Genomic DNA, 17,498 nt, shown 5'->3' on the forward strand with positions numbered 1-17,498 from the left:
GAAATTGACCTATCTTTCGGCCACTCCTCTAACTCTTTTTTGGAGCAGTGAGTAGCGGGCTTTTTTTTTTTCATTATTGTTTCCTTTTTTTATGCCCTTGAACTGACCCCTTTGCTGTAAAAAAAAGGAAAAAAATATGAGTTGAATAAGGAAAAGGTGAATGGCTTTATGGGTGAAGGTAAGGTTTAGGAAAGTACATGTGAGGCTTGTCAGTACTTTTCGTTAACAAATAGGAAATTAAGTAAGTGATGTAAATTTGTAGAGTGCCGAAGTGATTTTGCTTGTACTCATGACTAAAGTTACTGTCTGTCTACCTGTCTGTCTGTCTGTCTGTCTCGTGGTCTTGTTCAAAGCATTATATTTTTTTTCCTTCTCTTATTATTCACTTTTGTTAGTTCTGTTCGTTAGTTAGTACACTTAAGTTAGTTATTTTCTATTCGTTAGTTAGTACACTTTAATTAGTTCTTTTCGCTTACCTATCTCCTTTCACCTCTTCTTCAGCATCTTCTAACACGCACTCTATCACACAATCTATCCGCCACATCTTTCATTTTCACCTCGCCCCATCACATCACTACCTTTGTCTATGCTCTTCATCCCTTCTTCTACGCCTCTTCCTCTATGTCACCTCTTTTCAACCCCGTCACTTCCTTCCTCACAAACACCTCTCCACTTCCTATTCATGTCAGTCACCCCAGCTTACTCCTCCTTCACCCCTTCCCGTTCCCAGCCGTTCAACTTTTCATCCCTTTCCAAGTTTTTCCCTCTTATTTATTCCTTCTTATCCTATCATATCACCTCCTCCTCCGTCTGTATCTACCCCCTTCACCCATCTTCATCTACCCTTTCCCGACCTTCAATCTCCTACCCCTTTTCTACTCCCTCACCCCATCTCTAGCACATCCCAACTCCCTTCAACCCCTCCCTCACCCCTGCAGGAGGACGTCGGGGCGTGTGGGGGGGCGCTCGTGGCCTATCTGCAGCACAACCACCTGACGCGCCTCGCCAACCTAAGGCCGCTGCGACACCTGCAGGAACTCTACCTCCAGGACAACGAGATCACCAGGTGCGTGCGTGTGTGTGTGTGTGTGTGTGTGTGTGTGTGTGTGTGTGTGTGTGTGTGTGTGTGTGTGTGTAAATCAGTTTATCACGGCACTTTATGCGAGAAGGACCTTTAAATGAGGAACCTTTCCCTAAAGTCTGTTCCTGGCTATTACTACCATAACCTAACCTCGCTCATAACACCTATTGCCACCACCATCACCATCACCACCACCACCACCAACACCACCAACAACAACACTCCCCCCAAGCTCATAATAAATACTGCCACCACCATCACCACCACATCCACCACCACCATCACCACCACCACCACCACCACCAACAACAACAAAAACACTTCCCACAAGCTTATAACAACCTCGCCCATAGAAACTACTAACACCGCCACCAACAGCAACAGCAAAAACAACATTCTCACACGCTCATAACAACCTCGCTTATAACAACTACCACCAACCGCAACTACACACTCACCACCACTACTACCACCACCACCACAACAACAACAACAACAATAACAACAACACCCCTACGCAGGCTGGAGGGTCTTCGGGAGATGTGTAGCCTGCGCCGCCTGCTGGTCTCCGGGAACCGCGTCGGGGTGGTGGAGGGGCTGCCGCGCGGCCTAACGGAGCTTCACGTCCAGGACCAGCGCCTGCCCCCCGGAGACGCGCTCATCCTTGACCCCCACGCCCTCGCCGCCGTGCAGGTAATGAGGGGAATGGGTGTGGATGTAGAGGGTGATGGGTGGGGGTGGTGGGTGGGGATGATGGGTGGGAGTAATAATAGGAGGGGGCGTGATAAATGGGGGTGATAGATGGGAGTGATAATGGTTGTGAAGGATGGATGGGGGAAAACGGACAGTAAAGGGAGAGGATGGATGGCGCTGATGGATGGGGAAAGATAACTTGGGGTTGATGGAAGAGGGGTCAACAAGCCTATCCCTTAAGTTTTTGTCGGCCTAACCATTATTCTTTGGCTAAGCTTTACTCCTCCTTCACCACTTCCCGTTCCCAGCCGTTCAACTTTTCATCCCTTTCCAACTTTTCTCCTCTCATTTACTCTTTCGTACCCTATCATATCACCTCCTCCTCCCTCTGTATCTATCTTCTGCCATATTTTCAACGTGTTTTTCAACCCTTGCAGGACACACTGAGAGTCCTGGACGTGAGTGGCAACCGACTGACTGAGATAGGCGCCGTGGGTCTGCTGGGCCGTCTACAGGTGAGCGGACAGACAAATTGACCGACTGAAAGATCTATACAGAAGCACACTCGAGCGTACACACACACACACACACACACACACACACACACACACACACACACACAACCTGACTAATAACATATGGAAAACTTCACCAAACAAAATCCTATGTGCTAAAAGTGTACAAGAGCTTACAGGGAATTATATTGAGAGTGATGAAACAGAGGCAGTAGACGAGCTGCCCACAACCCTGTAACAACAAATCGGAATGAACAGATTGGTGGAGCACACGCCTCCCTCACAACACCTCTCCTCCCGTAATTGACCCCTCTTTCGGCCACCTCTTTGGATTCGTTTTAGGAGCAGCGAGTAGCGGGTTTTTTTGTTTTTTTTATCATTGTTTCCTTTTTTGTGCCCTTGAGCTGTCTCCTTGCTGTAAAACAAACAAACATCCCTTCAACCTCCTTTTCAGCCTTGACAATCTCTTCATCAACCACCACAACAATTTCCTCCTCGACAGCCTGATACTACTACCACCACCACTACCACCACTACAACAACAACAACTACTACTACTATGCTATTTCCACAACTGTCACAGCACCCCCACCCTCACTCTCCCCTCCCCACAGGTGCTCCAGGCCGCCCACAACGACCTGTGCTCCTTGCCCCACCTATGCACCGTGCTGGGCCGCCTGCCGCACCTGAGACTCCTCACCCTCAGCGGCAACCCCGTCACCGCCCACCGCCGCTACCGCCCCGCCGCCATTCTCGCCGCCGCTGACACGATGGGTAACACACACACACACACACACACACACACACACACACACAGATTGATAGTTTATTGACCACAGTTTTTATATAATTTGAAATACGTGTAGTAAAAGATCCATAAAATACAAATACCTGAAGTCTATAAACACTCGCAGTCATTAATAACAGTAGAAATGAAAGGTAGTACACACACACACACACACACACACACACACACACACACACACACACACACACACATAAGCACGGACTGTTAAACCATTCATACGTACACGAGTAAGCTCTAAAGACGAATACAAAGTGATCTCTATTGACCTATATTTCTTTTGTATATCTTTTTTTTCTATTATAACGACGTGCATGACCTACATACAGCCATAGAAGAAAAAAATATGAATATGTTGATTTACTTTACATTTTTTCTTTGTTAATATTTTCAGGCAACCCTTTTCCTTTTGACGAACGGATACCAGTGTTAGCCGTCATATAAGAGGGTGTAGTGTATCGGTGACTAATATTTCCTTTATCTATATTTCTTAAGTGTACACGTGACGCTTCGTAGCACTTGCGTATACTTACATGTTTCCTCCCTTCCTCCCTTCCTTGCCCATCCTTTTACACACACGGAATCACCTTGTCCCCTTCCCTTCCTCCTCCTCTTCCTTTCAATCACATGTTAATTTTTTTCTCCCTCTTACACTTTTGAAATCACCTTGTCCCCTTCCTTTCCTCCTCCTCCTTCTCTTTTCAATCACGACATGTTCATTTTTTTCTCCCTCTTACACTTTTGGAATCGCCTTGTCCCCTTCCCTTCCTCCTCCTCCTTCTCCTTTCAATCACATGTTAATTTTTTTCTCCCTCTTACACTTTTGAAATCACCTTGTCCCCTTCCCTTCCTCCTCCTCCTTCTCCTTTCAATCACATGTTAATTTTTTTCTCCCTCTTACACTTTTGAATTCACCTTGTCCCCTTCCCTTCCTCCTCCTTTCAATCACGACATGTTTATTTTTTTCTCCCTCTTACACTTTTGAATTCACCTTGTCCCCTTCCCTTCCTCCTCCTTTCAATCACGACATGTTTATTTTTTTCTCCCTCTTACACTTTTGAAATCACCTTGTCCCCTTCCCTTCCTCCTCCTCCTTCTCTTTTCAATCACGACATGTTTATTTTTTTTCTCCCTCTCTTTCCATTTCCAGGTAGCATGTGAGTTTATGTAGACACTTCAATTTATTGCACACACAGACGGACTTTGACGGCAGGCGACCCTTCCCTTCTGACGAGCTCACATGAATTACAAACCTTACTTTCGGTGATAGGAAATCTTTGCACCGTGTAACTAAAATTATTTCATGGATGTAGAAAAATGCATACACACACACTTTGATTTCGTTTACATACATATCATTTTTGCTGAGTACCCCTTTGACGGACGCATATAATGAGCATAATTTTATTTAATGTATATGAAAAAATAGTGCGTTTAATAAGGGGAGTAGGGAAGAAGATAGCGGATTTTCAACATCCGCTGGCGTCTCTGCAACCTAACTCCCTCGGATGTTAAGGTATGACTGCACACACTTATGATATTCACGTAACAAATTATCATGAACGTACACACTAAGTTTCTGTGACCTTTTTTTTTTTTTTTTTTTACAGCTAAAGAAACAGCTCAAGGGCAACAACAAAACGGTGTAAAAAAAAAGCCCGCTAATCGCTGTTCCCACAAAGACAAAAGTAATGAGCAGCCAAAAGAGAGGTCAATTTCGGGAGGAGAGGTGCCTTGAGTTGAGTTGTTCATTGTTGTTCATTGCAAGCGAAACACAAATTCTGACCGACGTGCATGTAACGAAGGGTGCGTCTGTGTCTCCTCCCCTCCTGCTGGCGACCCTCAAGAGACCTTCAATGTTAACGACGCTCCCTCTGTCTGACGTGCATGCAACGGAGTGTGCGTCTGTGCCTCTTCCCCCTCTTGCTGGTGACCCTTGATTGATGTAAGTGTCGTGCGTGTTCCAAGGTGTGTCTCCTCTCCCGCCCTCAGAGACACTGGACGACAAGCAGGTAACGCCGCAGTGCCGGGAGTTCATCGTACAGGCGGACAGGTACCGCGCCGCCCGCAGGTGTGTGTGTGTGTGTGTGTGTGTGTGTGTGTAACAATAAAAGTAATCAAGATACCAAAACTACACGACAGCTTTAACTTTTTTAATAAACAAGTGAATTCCTCCACACAGGGAGGCAATCACTCACCCGCCCCCCTCCGCGGCCCCCCCGAACACCAGCGTGCACCCCGCCAGGCCTGAGCACCACCTCCTCTTCACCCCCGTCACCCCCGCCGATCACCCCCACGGTAAGCTCCCCCGCAGAGTAATGTAAGGATATTCAAATAAGAAAAATGAAATTAAATAAAAAAAAACATTATAAATTACGATAATAATGGACTTTTCTAGGTAAATTTGATGTTAGAGAGTACCAAATTTGGAACCTTATTCAGTTACACTCTCACGGTGTGGAAAATCACGCACGTTGAAAGGTACGGTGTTACGCTTGTTAAGTTGCTATTGACGTCCTTTTAGGTCTTGAAATGTAATGTCATAGCAGCAGTTTATTCCTGTAACTGAATGACTCTGCAAAGTCTGGATCCTTTGACTTCCTGATCGAGTAAAATATTGATTATGGAATATTTTGTTCCTGCAGCTCTTGGGTCGCAGGGTTATGTTTTCATGACACTTTAATCATGTCACGCTATCACTCAAAGCCTCTGCCTCTTGGTGTCCCCGGTGGTCATGTAACCTTTTATATCGCAACACTCTTTTCTCCCCCACAGACTCCCCGCTACCGGACCTCGTTTCGTTCTCGGGGCCCTGAGGCGGCTAGAGTTTGACCTCATCCTGAGGCGAGCTGAGCGGCGGCGGGGACTGAGGGCCTCATCTAAGGTCCCGGGACCCTGAGACCAGCGAGTGGCCGGTCGTGGTGCCCTTCGAGCATCATGACTCCTCCGTCGACGAGCTCTCAGACACAAACTCTCCGGACGGGGTACGCGGGGAGCCCCAGTGGTCCCTGAGTCCAGTGGTCCGCCAAAGAGTGTGTGGTTTGCCGAAGACGACGACCTGTCCCCGAGGAGCTGCTCGCCTGGTGCCGCGGCCCTACTGGAGGAACAAGCCCCAGTTCCTCGCGGTACGAGTAGTGTGCCTGTCGCCACGTAGGACGGATCAGACACACATTATATAGCAAGCAACTAAGACGGCTTAGTGCCCTAAATAAGCCCGTGTGGAGCAGGGATGAGCTGTGGCCAAGCGGACGCGGCCGACAGAACACATGTGCCTCCTACGAGGTCAAGAAAGCCGACAGTCACCGGGCATTCCTCGACACCTCGACATCTCCAAATAGCGCCAAGCACCCCGCGTCCCGGTGGTGAGCATCTGGCCCACGCATCGCGGACGCGGACGGGAGCTGCGAAAATCAGAGAAAATCGACGATGATATAATACATTATTAAAATCAACAAAAGGAAAGCTTCCCAACATCAGCACATTCGATGTTTGCACGCTACGCATTGCCAGCTTGTTCCCATCATGGACCAAGGACGCGCCCACGTCCGTGTGTCTGACGCGGGGAGGGTCATTGGGCGGCGGCATGGCCCTGCGACACGCAGCAGCAGCAGCCCGGCTTCTCGTACCCCTGGCGGATGCTGGCGAGGCGAGAGTCGACGCAGGGCACCAGCAGCGGCACCTTGAGGGCGAGGGTCAGCAGCGGGATGACCATCACGAACTGTGGGAGGAACACGAGGTTAAGGGGCCGCGAGGTGACAACTGGAGGGGCTTCTTCTCCACCACGCACCGCTCGTCAGCAATGTTACCTTATTTGTGATTCTCCTCAATGTAGCACTGAGACGATTAATACATATGCTTGTAATGCTTTTTAGTTAAATGAAAGACTACAATACAACGCTATTTGTTCCCTATTTATCACGAGAGAGTCTGTCAGCCCACCATTCCTCTCTGTGACAGCTCCTTCCGTAGGGCGCTGAACCCACTAATTCGTATAGCCAACCACAGCAATGCCCGCAGCAACGCACCTGGCCGCTGGAGGGCAGGTAGCAGACGAAATCCGAGGTGAAGAGGTCCTCCCACTCGGCGAAGACCAGGTGCAGCGTGGCAAGAAGCAGCGTGAGCCAGCCCAGCTTGCTCTGCACGAAGGCGAACTCCCGCCACGTCATGTTGTTGGCCACGGAGGGCAGCGACGTGACGCCCAGGATGCCGGCCGCGAGCAGCGCTAAGCAGCCTGATGGGGGAAGGAGGCGGCGGAGGGTGGGTGCTTGGAGGAACGAGGAGGAGTGCTTATGGGAAGGGATGAAACGAGGAGTCGTACAAAAAAGTGTGTGTGGGGTGGCCAAGGTGTTGAATGAGAGGTAAAGGTGCCTGGCGGGGTGATGAGATGTTTTTTTCTCTCTATCTATCGTTCTATCTATCCCCCCCCCCCTCTCTCTCTCTCTCTCTCTCTCTCTCTCTCTCTCTCTCTCCTACACTCACCACAGCCCATGAAGGCGTTGTGTTGCCAGGTCGAACTCCAAGACATAGGACTGCCACATAATTTGATAAGAACCTGGAAATGATTACACAAAATAAATCAATAAGTCGGTAAAGAAATAAATGAAAAGACAAGTGAAAAGTTTGTATACTTCTATAAGTTCGTAATTATAGAAGCAAATGTGAAAAAAACAACGAGCTAGGTCATTGAAAAGTCTGAGAAAAATATTATAAAAAAATAAGAAGAGAAAGCAACCTCTATCGTAATGTTTTGCTTCCTGATCTGTGGAAAAAAAAATATAACTCTCTCTCTCTCTCTCTCTCTCTCTCTCTCTCTCTCTCTCTCTCTCTCTCTCTCTCTCCCCCCTGACTCACGTGCAGCACCGCGTTCAGCAGCATCAGCAGACCCAGGTGCTTCCTACTCTTGAGCCACCTGTCCAGCCAGAGAGGGAATTCCGAGTACTTGGTGCCGCGGCCCAACTGTAGGTAGGCCGCGATCACACCTGCGGGAGGGAAGGGCGGGGCAGGTGAGGCGAGGTAAGGAGGAGGGGAAAGGAGGCGAGTAGAAGCTGTCAGTGGAGGATGAAGAGGTAAACAGTGAAGTGGGAGAAGTGAGAAGTAAGAAGGATGTGAGGGAAGGATGGAAGTGAAAAGAATGAAGAGAAGTGGGGAGAGAATAACCAAGAGAAGAAAATGAATATCAATAACCTTAAGGAAAAGAAGCGAAAGGGAGGTGATGAGGAAGAGTGAGAAGAGAAGGGAGGGTCGGGGAGGATGAGGGAGAGGATGGGAGAAAAAGATGAGAGGAATAAAATTGGGAAAAGGTAGAGAAAATGGTATATGAGAAGAGTAAAAAAAAGCTAGCAACAAGAAAAAAAAGATAGTATCGGAAAGGACAGAAAAAAAACAGAATAGGAGAGAAGGAATGAAATGTGAAATGAAAAAAAAAACAGAGAGAAAAATCCATAGAAAGCGAAAATTGATGAAATAAGGAATGAAAACAACAAAAAAAGAGATGAAATGTGGAGTGAAAAGAAAAAAGAAATGAAGAATGAAGAGAAAAAAAAGATAAAATGAGGAATGAAAAGAAGAAAAAAGAAACGAAATGAGAAATGAAGAGAAAACAAAAAGATGAAATAAGGAAAGAAAAGAATGGAGACGAATTGAAGGAAAACAAAAAAAAGAGACGCATGAAGAGAAAGAAGAAAATGCATGAGAAGAAAATAATAAGAGATGAAATGAGGATTGAAAGGCAACGAAAATAGACCGCAAGAGAAGGTTGTGGCGGAGGATTACAAGCCTCGCCACAGGGTTCAGGAAACTCCCCTTAGTGTTGAAGCCTCAGTGTTAGAAGCCTGAGCCACCCTGATCCGAGGAGAAGCGAGGAGAGAATTAATAATCTCCTCCTCCTCCTCTTCCTTTCCTCCTCCTCCTCCTCCTCCTTGTCCTTGTCGCTTTATGTTCTTCTTCTTCCCCCTCCTCCTCCTCTTCCTCCTCCTCTTCCTCTCCTCCTCCTCCTCCTCTTTGTCCTTGTCGCTTTATGTTCTTCTTCTTCCCCCTCCTCCTCCTCCTCCTCTTCCTCCTCCTTGTCCATCTCCCTTTATGCTTCTCTTCCTTCTCCTTCGTCCCATTCTCCTCCCTATCCATCCTCTTCTCCTCCTCGTCCTTGTCTCTTTATGCTCTTCTTCTTCCTGTTCCCCCTCCTCTTCCTCCTCCTTGTTCATCTCCCTTTATGCTTCTCTTTCTTCTCCTTCGCCCCCTTCTCTTCCCTATCTATCCTTTCCTCCTCCTCTTCCTTGTCCTTGTCTTTTTATGCTCTTCTTCTTCTTCTTCTTCTCCTTCTTCCTCCTCCTCCTCTTCCTTGCCCTTGTCTCTGTATGCTCTTCTTCTTCTTCTTCTTCTTCTTCTTTTTCTTCTTCCTCCTCCTCCTCCTCCTCCTCCTCCTCCTTCTAGTTTATCTCCCTTTATTCTCCTCTTCCTTCTCCTTCGCCCCTTCTCTTCCCTATACACCTTCTCCTCCTCCTTTTCCATTTTCTCCTCTTCCTTCCACCCGTGTCTTTTTTCCCTCCTCCTCATATTCCTTCTTTCCTTCTCTACCTTTACTTGTTCTCGTTATTTTTCTTCTTAATTTCTTCTTATCTTCCTCATTTTCTTTCTTCTCTATCCTTTTCTTCCTCCTCCTGCGTCTGACATTTCTACTGCATTTCCTTAACTCTCCTCCTCCTCCTCCTCCTCCTCCTCCTCCTCCTCCTCCTCCTCCTCCTTACCTTCCTTATCTTGCTCATTTTCTTTCTTCTCTATCCTTTTCTTCCTCCTCCTGCGTCTGATATTTCTACGGCTTTCCCTTAACTCTCCTCCTCCTCCTCCTCCTCCTCCTCCTCCTTACCTTCCTTATCTTGCTCATTTTCTTTCTTCTCTATCCTTTTCTTCCTCCTCCTGCGTCTGACATTTCTACTGCATTTCCTTAACTCTCCTCCTCCTCCTCCTCCTCCTCCTCCTCCTCCTTACCTTCCTTGTCTTGCTCATTTTCTTTCTTCTCTATCCTTTTCTTCCTCCTCCTACGTCTGATATTTCTACTGCTTTCCCTTAAACCCTCCTCCTCCTCCTCCTCCTCCTTACCCGGCAGATAGCAGAGGGCAAGCAGCGTGAGGGACGTGTCGGCACAGGCGATGGACAGGTTCCTGGTGGTGATAGAGGCGAAAGCGGACCAGTCTTCGCTGCCGTCCGTCAGGTGGTCGCAGAGCTGCCACCTACACGGGGCGAGAGAGGGAGGGGAGTCACGGCTGCCAGATCGTTATCCTCCGAGCTTCGTATTTACCGCCTTTCGACACTTAACAGTTGGCAAAAGACATCATGAATTAAGGATTGTAACGATAACTGTATATGCATCTCGTTATTAGGGTGCAGGAGACAGCTATTGGGTTGGAGATCAGTAAATATAAGAGGCTGAGTAGGACGATCTGACGCCCTTGAGGGGAGTTACAGGCATAAGGGGAAGGAAATGAGGAAAAAAAGGGGAGATAAAGGGAGAGATGGGGCCATAAATAAGTAAGTAAGTAAGGAAGTAAGGAAGGAAGGAAGACAGAAAGAAAAGATAAAAGAGAGGAAAGGAAGAAGGAAAAAAAGTGAAAAGTATGATGGGAAAAAAATAGAAAAAGTAAAAAAGTAAAAAAGGAAGAAAAAGGTGAGGAGACAACACCATTACCACGATAAAAAAAAAAAAAATACACCGCCACTACCCCACTAACTCTTCTCCGTTACCATCCTATGCCCTGTCTACGCCACTCACCTGAACAGGAGGATGATGAAGAAGAAAATCCACACTACGAGCGAAGTCCAGAACGCGCCGGTCCACTCGGGGAAGAAACGCAGCGGGATTTCCTCGATCTGCCGGGCGTTGCTGAGGCGGCCGAAGTCGAGGGGCATAAGGCGAAGGTCCCGAGCCATCCCGCACACCAAGCTCCGCGCCACCTCGTCGTCCCCACACACAGGCACCTGCAGAAGGGGTGACGAAGGGCGGGAATGAGAGTAAAGATAGAGAAGGGGCGGAAGGGTGAGAACGAATAGGGACTGTGATGTTATATTGTGTGTTTGGGTGATGTTGTGACTTCGGTGAGGGATAAGAGGAGATAAAGAGGAGAGGAGGGGCGGAAAGGTAAAAACGAATAGGGACTGTGATGTTGTATTGAGTGTTTGGGTGATGTTGTGACTTCGGTGAGGGATAAGAGGAGAGAAAGAGGAGGGGAGGAATGGTGAAAGCGAGTGGAGATTGTGATATTGTGATTCTGTGATGCTGTATGTGTGATGTTATGTCACGAGAAAGGTGTGATGAGGTATACGCTGAGTGATTAATATGGTCTCGGTATTGATGTATGGAGTATAGGACATGAGGTCTGCGGAGGTTGTGATGTGGTATACAATGTAGCTGAGAGGTACAAAGAGGTTAATCTGATCCAGGTGAGGGTGTGTTTGAGTGAGACTAATGAGAAATGACGTAATGAGGGGGAATGAAGTGGTTAAGGTGGTTGTAGTGGGAGGTGTGTACGTTATAGGGAGGCGAGTTAGTGGTATAAAGGACAATGGTGAAGAGAGATAGTGGTGTGATATGTGGCGAGATGATGAGGGAAGGTAGTAACGAGGCGGGGCGATGATGATGGTGAAGTTGATGTCTGTGGTGATGGCGATAGTGTGTGTGGTGTGTAATAGCGAAGATAACGTAGTGAGTGGTGCTGGAGTGATGCATGAGGTGATGTAATATGTAACCTAAATGAATAAGGGTCGCATGCAATCTTAAAAAAAGGGAAGGAAAAAAATGGCAGGAGTAAAAACGATAACGGGAAGGTTTTTGTGTAGGAGAGTCGAGTGGAGATTGGAGAGGTGATGAACATGACATGATGAGATTTTTTTTTTTTTTACAACAAAGGAGACAGCTCAAGGGCACACAAACAAGGGAAACAATAATAAAAAAAGTGGAAAAAAAGTGGATGGCTGACTTTATCTTTCCCTGACTTTATCACTTTATATGCAACTTTTCTATACGTCTCTATTTGATTATCTGTCCGAATAACTTTGGTCTGTTTGCCTGTGTCTGTCTGTTTGTTTCCTTGTCTATTTGCCATTTGCCTGTCTGTCTCTCCCTCTCCCAGACTCCATCTTCTTGTCCGAAACTTCCTGCAGAGTTCTCCAATTGAATCACGGGGCCTGCCTGACCTGGTTGTATGCGCTCTCTCTCTCTCTCTCTCTCTCTCTCTCTCTCTCTCTCTCTCTCTCTCTCTCTCTCTCTCTCTCTGCATTCTTTTTCCTTTTCTTTCATTCCGTTCCGTACATTTTATTCTTACAAATTTTCCTTTCTACTCCGATTTTCTAACCATTTGCTTACAATTATTCTCTCTCTCTCTCTCTCTCTCTAACCTCCTTGCTGCCCATGTTCCCGCGGGAGAGGGCGTTTGCGGAGATCACTTTGAACGCCTTCACCACGCGGGCGGAGGGCAGCAGGGCCTGAAGTTGCTCCGCCTGGCTCATGCTGCCCAGGGACTTGGAGGCGCTGGGACTCCTGAAGGGGCGAGATGATTAGTCAGCCGTGTGTGTGTGTGTGTGTGTGTGTGTGTGTGTGTGTGTGTGTGTGTGTGTGTGTGTGTGTGTGTGTGTGTGTGTGTGTGTGCGCGCCTTTTTTTTTTACAACAAAGGAGACAGCTCAAGGGCACAAAAAATTAAAAAATAAAAAAAAACAACCCGCTACACGCTGATCACAAAAGAATCGAAAGAGATGGCCGAAAGAGGTCAATTTTGCATCTTCTCACCTGTTGCTCACGTCAATCACGACCTTCCCGGCCAGGTGGTTCGTGGGGAGCGAGGGTGGGTGGCACGGCCATCACCACCACGTTGCTCTGCTGCAGCGCCTCCTCCTGCTGCATGATGCTCGCCCCCGCCTCCAACGCTCTTTTCCTTGGGGGTGAGAGAGAAATATAAGCATGGAAGAGCAGGTTGCGAGAATTCCTTTTGCATTGATGATCCTGCCCGCTTTAGTGATTTAGTATTCCCACCGAGAACTTTATTAGTAACCCCAAATCTCGATACGTCATTCCGACCTGCAAAGGCTTGGCATGTATGATTGCTATTTCTGAACCCGAAGTAGAGGAGGAGGTGGAGGATGAGGATGAGGATGAGGAGGAGGAGCGGGAGGAAGAGGAGGAGGAGGAGGAGGAGGAGGAGGAAGAGAAGGAGGAAGTGTGAGAGTAACGTGATCAAAGAACGAGAGAATAATATTATGCTCGCCAAAAAAAAAAAAAATGCAGTTTCTGGTATAAGATGAAAGTATTAACAAACAGCTTTTATTTTTTCCTCTCTCTTTCTCACACTTCCCCTCTCCGCTACACACCTGGACCGGTCTGGGTTCCTGCTGCCCACCACCACACAGTAGTCGGCCTGCACCAGCCTCGCCCCCAGTGCCAGCCCGAAGTCGCCGCTGCCCAGCACCACCACGCATTTCTTGCCATCCCGGGCTGCTCGAGGGGGAATATTGTTCAAGGATGATAATCAAAACCCAAACGGAACTGTCTTCTCACTAAACAATGGGCATTACCATAAAAAATAAAAAAAAATGGATGTGTCAGCTGCTATATTTTTCATGAAAGGTGTGATATACAAGCAGCACACAAAAGTAATCTAATCTACAATTTGAACTAGGTGAATGGTTTTGGTGTCTTCTTTTAAGAAATAAGGAAGCAAAGTATGAGTAATCTGTGGCAGTATGTGGTGTGGTCGCGTGACACTTACTTGGACAGAACCAGGATAGGGACGTGGACTCCTGCAGCAGAGCACTGGACGCCTTGGCCAGCAGGGAGGGCGTGTGGGTGTGTCCATTGCTGCTGGTAAACACGGCCGCCTCGTCCTCACCTGACTCCACGTCGAGGGCCACGGAATGGTTGATGAACCCATTGTTGCCTCGCGCCACCTTGCCTTCGGGGTTGTCGTGGAGCGGCAGCGCCGTGACCAAGGACACCCCGTTGCTGGGCTGGCCGCCACTCCCTTACCCGCAGGAAATCAACAACAACAACAAATAAATAAAAAAATAACAGTTTGGTGTTCCCAAACGATGCCGCCTTTGACATAATCTATTTCCGAAGGCCGAAAACGAAATTAATCGGGTTCTCATGATTTTTTTTTTCACGTTCATGGGACAGATTTGTCAAACTACCACTGGTGTCATAAAACTACTCATTGAAATACGCATACTCCTATGAAAGCCTTGCCAAATGTGGCTGAGCAATAGGAAACAAGGAGTGCAAATCAACTTAATTATACAGACGTTTCATACTAGTAAAAAATAACAGGAAGGCAACAGACAACTCACAATATTAAAAGGTATGACCAAGGCACTTATACAGACACATCATAAAAATAACGAAAGAAGAAGAAAACTTGATAATTTAACCGAAAGACACAACACCATAAATTCCACTCGCATATATAACATAAAATTGCACAACGTAAGTCTTATCGTAACACGTTTGCAGTATGGCATAACACAAGATAGTAGCGTTAGTGTGGACGACTGGCTCACCTGCTGCAGAAGGCATTGCGGTGTGCTTTCTGGGGACGACAAGACTGAACCCGCAGGCGTTACTAGGACGCTTCGAAGGCAGGTAAGAGTTGCTTCTCCTCTCGAAGGAAATTCCTGCTATTTCACGTAAAGGACTAAGAAATTTTGCCTCAAGTTCAGTCGTTTAGCTTCTTGTGAAGACGGCTGAGGTCACCACGCCCGCTGCACACTCGCCAACGCCGCGTAAGAGTGTGGTACCTGTGACATTAGCAGTTCACCACTTTTCCTCGGAATGAGCTTGGAGGGCCGTTGAAGGTGACTTTTCGGAACCTCTTTGACACGAACAGACGAGCGTTGAATGCAGGCGGTGTTTAGGTCGACTTTCCAGGGTATCGAGGAAATGAAGTAGCCCTAGTGTTGACTGTAGGCGGGGACACATGATAGCGGCGAAGGTGATTGTGTTGTATCACCGTGACAGTGTGGCAGAGTCATCCTTCGTACTCCCACGGAATGAATAAGTATTATGTAACGGTGTAAAGCGATAATACTGCTAGGACACACACACACACACACACACACACACACACACACACACACACACACACACACACACACACACACACACACACACACACACACACACCTCAAGGAAACTCAGAAACAAAGTCAGATCATTCTCTTTTCGCCATCACATTATGTCGTACTAAGTGTGGACAGTGCGCTATACATGAATTTTTACGGTTTTATTCAGTCTATTACCGAAAGCATACAGATGAGGCACTATTAATAACTGGCCTACGTGACTCCGGTTAGCTGTTGATAAGAAGCTGTCAGTCATGTCGGCAACAAAACAAGTGTCCCACGCTCGGGTTATCTGTGCCCGCGCCGTGTAATGACCCGCTCCTCTCCCCGCCCTCCTCCCCAACCTTCACCCTTGTGTAGGAGTCATGTCAACGAGTCTCCACGGCCGTCACACCGACATCGGATGGTTTTGTCACTTCCCGCCGGCCCTTCTGATGTACAAAACTAAAAGCCATATGCATAAAAAGTATTTCTTTATCACTGGGGGCAAAGTTCAATCAGTCATCAAGGTCAAAATCAGAGAAAAGTCAAACGTAAGTCGAACATGGTTACGCACACACACACACACACACACACACACACACACACACACACACACACACACACACACAAACGTGTGCAACAATACTGATAATTAATATAATAAAAATAATTATAATAATCATTATCATAACAAAATTTAAGAGGAATAACAGTATTACAATTATTATTATTATTATTATTATTATTATTATTATTATTATTATTATTATTATCATTATTATTATTATTATCATCATTATTATTATCATTACTATTTTTATAAGAACAAAAAACAAGAGCGCTACACGTGTCCTCAAGCCTGGCCCGGGCAGAGTCCGTGTCTCGGTGCCTCTCGCCCACCGTTACCCAACCTGTCGACCGCCCTAGCACCCAACTATCCACCTCATCATTATCCTCAGCCTGGCATCTACACAGTAGTCAGCCGTTATCGGGCTAGGCGTGGTTTTCCCGACGATAGTTCCGCTTCACGCGACGCTGCGCTCTTCGAGCACTAGGGTGTCGGTGCTTATCAGAGGCCCTTGCCCGTGCTTGAGGCTTGTGCTTGAGTCTCGTCTATCGCAAAAAACATTGTAATTGTCCTGTCGATAGTGAATACACGTTGATATGCTTGGCATTGGGAGTGGGGCGGGTCGTGAAGTGCTTGGGTGATGTAATCTTGCCGCCTGCTTGCCCAGTCATTATGTAAGATGCGGGATATCAATGGATATCAAGATGTTAGAATTTGTACAGAGGAGGATGACAAAGATGATTCGGGGGGTGAGAAGCTTGCCTCATGAAGACAGGCTGAAGCATTTAAATCTACACGAAGGTTGCGAGGAGACTTGATCGAAGTCTATAAATGGATGAAGGGCTTTCATAAGGGGATGCCAATAAGATTTTGATAGTAAAAGAGCCAGGTAGGACACGTAGCAATGGTTTTAATATAGACAAATTCAGATTCAACAAAGACATAGGCAAGAATTGGTTCACCAAAAGAGTGGTAGATGAATGGAACAGGCTTGGGAGCCATGTTGTGGGTGCCAATACCATAGATACATTCAAGAAGAGGTTAGATAAAGCCATGGATGGTGGTGAGGTAGGTGGGGTTGAGTGTACAGGAGCTGCCTTGTATAGCCCAACCGGCCTCTTGCAGACAACTTACGTTCTTATGTTTTTTATGTGTGTGTGTGAGAGAGAGAGAGAGAGAGAGAGAGAGAGAGAGAGAGAGAGAGAGAGAGAGAGAGAGAGAGAGAGAGAGAGAGAGAGAGAGAGAGAGAGAGAGAGAGAGAGAGAGAGAGAGAGAGAGAGAGAGAGAGAGAGAGAGAGAGAGAATGAAATTAAAGCATATACCGGTGCAAGATTTAGTACTGTAACATCAAACGGAGGTAGAAAACGCCGGGAAAGGCCTCTGTCCTGACACGGCCGAAGATGATAACTAACAGAAGTGCTTGGTTAGCGCCTCTCCTATCTCCTCTGCACCTCCTCCACTACTCAGCATGACGAGAGGCACGACAGTGTGATTGCGCACGACCGTCATGGTGGTTAGAAGAGCATGTTTGTTCACGGGGCCGCCGCATGATATCCGCCCAGCCTTGAATACTGCGTGCCCCGCTGACTCACTCATTAGTCACCACCAGGCCGCTGACTTACGCCACCTTGACGCATACGCAAAGGTTCACCTCAAGAGTCTGACTTGTAACGTCGCATTTATACAATACTGGTTCTGAAGGAGTGACTGAATAACGACCAAACAGGAGTTTTGTATTCATGTATCTATCTATC

At 47.2% G+C, this 17,498-nt stretch overlaps 1 protein-coding gene and 1 pseudogene across 1 annotated transcript in view; one reads left to right on the top strand and one right to left on the bottom strand.

The window, feature by feature from the left end:
• The window catches only part of LOC126991446 (protein phosphatase 1 regulatory subunit 42-like), a 7,401-nt gene extending 1,506 nt beyond the window's left edge, over positions 1-5,895 (top strand). The window contains exons 3-8 of the mRNA XM_050850207.1: positions 939-1,066; positions 1,603-1,774; positions 2,212-2,289; positions 2,904-3,063; positions 5,087-5,165; positions 5,277-5,895. Coding sequence (XP_050706164.1) covers positions 939-1,066; positions 1,603-1,774; positions 2,212-2,289; positions 2,904-3,063; positions 5,087-5,165; positions 5,277-5,418 — 759 coding nt within the window. The 3' untranslated portion in view covers positions 5,419-5,895. The remainder of the gene's footprint in view (positions 1-938; positions 1,067-1,602; positions 1,775-2,211; positions 2,290-2,903; positions 3,064-5,086; positions 5,166-5,276) is intronic.
• Positions 5,896-6,211: 316 nt separating this feature from the next.
• On the bottom strand, positions 6,212-15,255 carry LOC126991445 (metalloreductase STEAP4-like; annotated as a pseudogene).
• Positions 15,256-17,498: the final 2,243 nt, after the last annotated feature.

Source organism: Eriocheir sinensis, unplaced genomic scaffold (assembly GCF_024679095.1).
Source record: "Eriocheir sinensis breed Jianghai 21 unplaced genomic scaffold, ASM2467909v1 Scaffold282, whole genome shotgun sequence".
NCBI lineage: Eukaryota > Metazoa > Arthropoda > Malacostraca > Decapoda > Varunidae > Eriocheir > Eriocheir sinensis.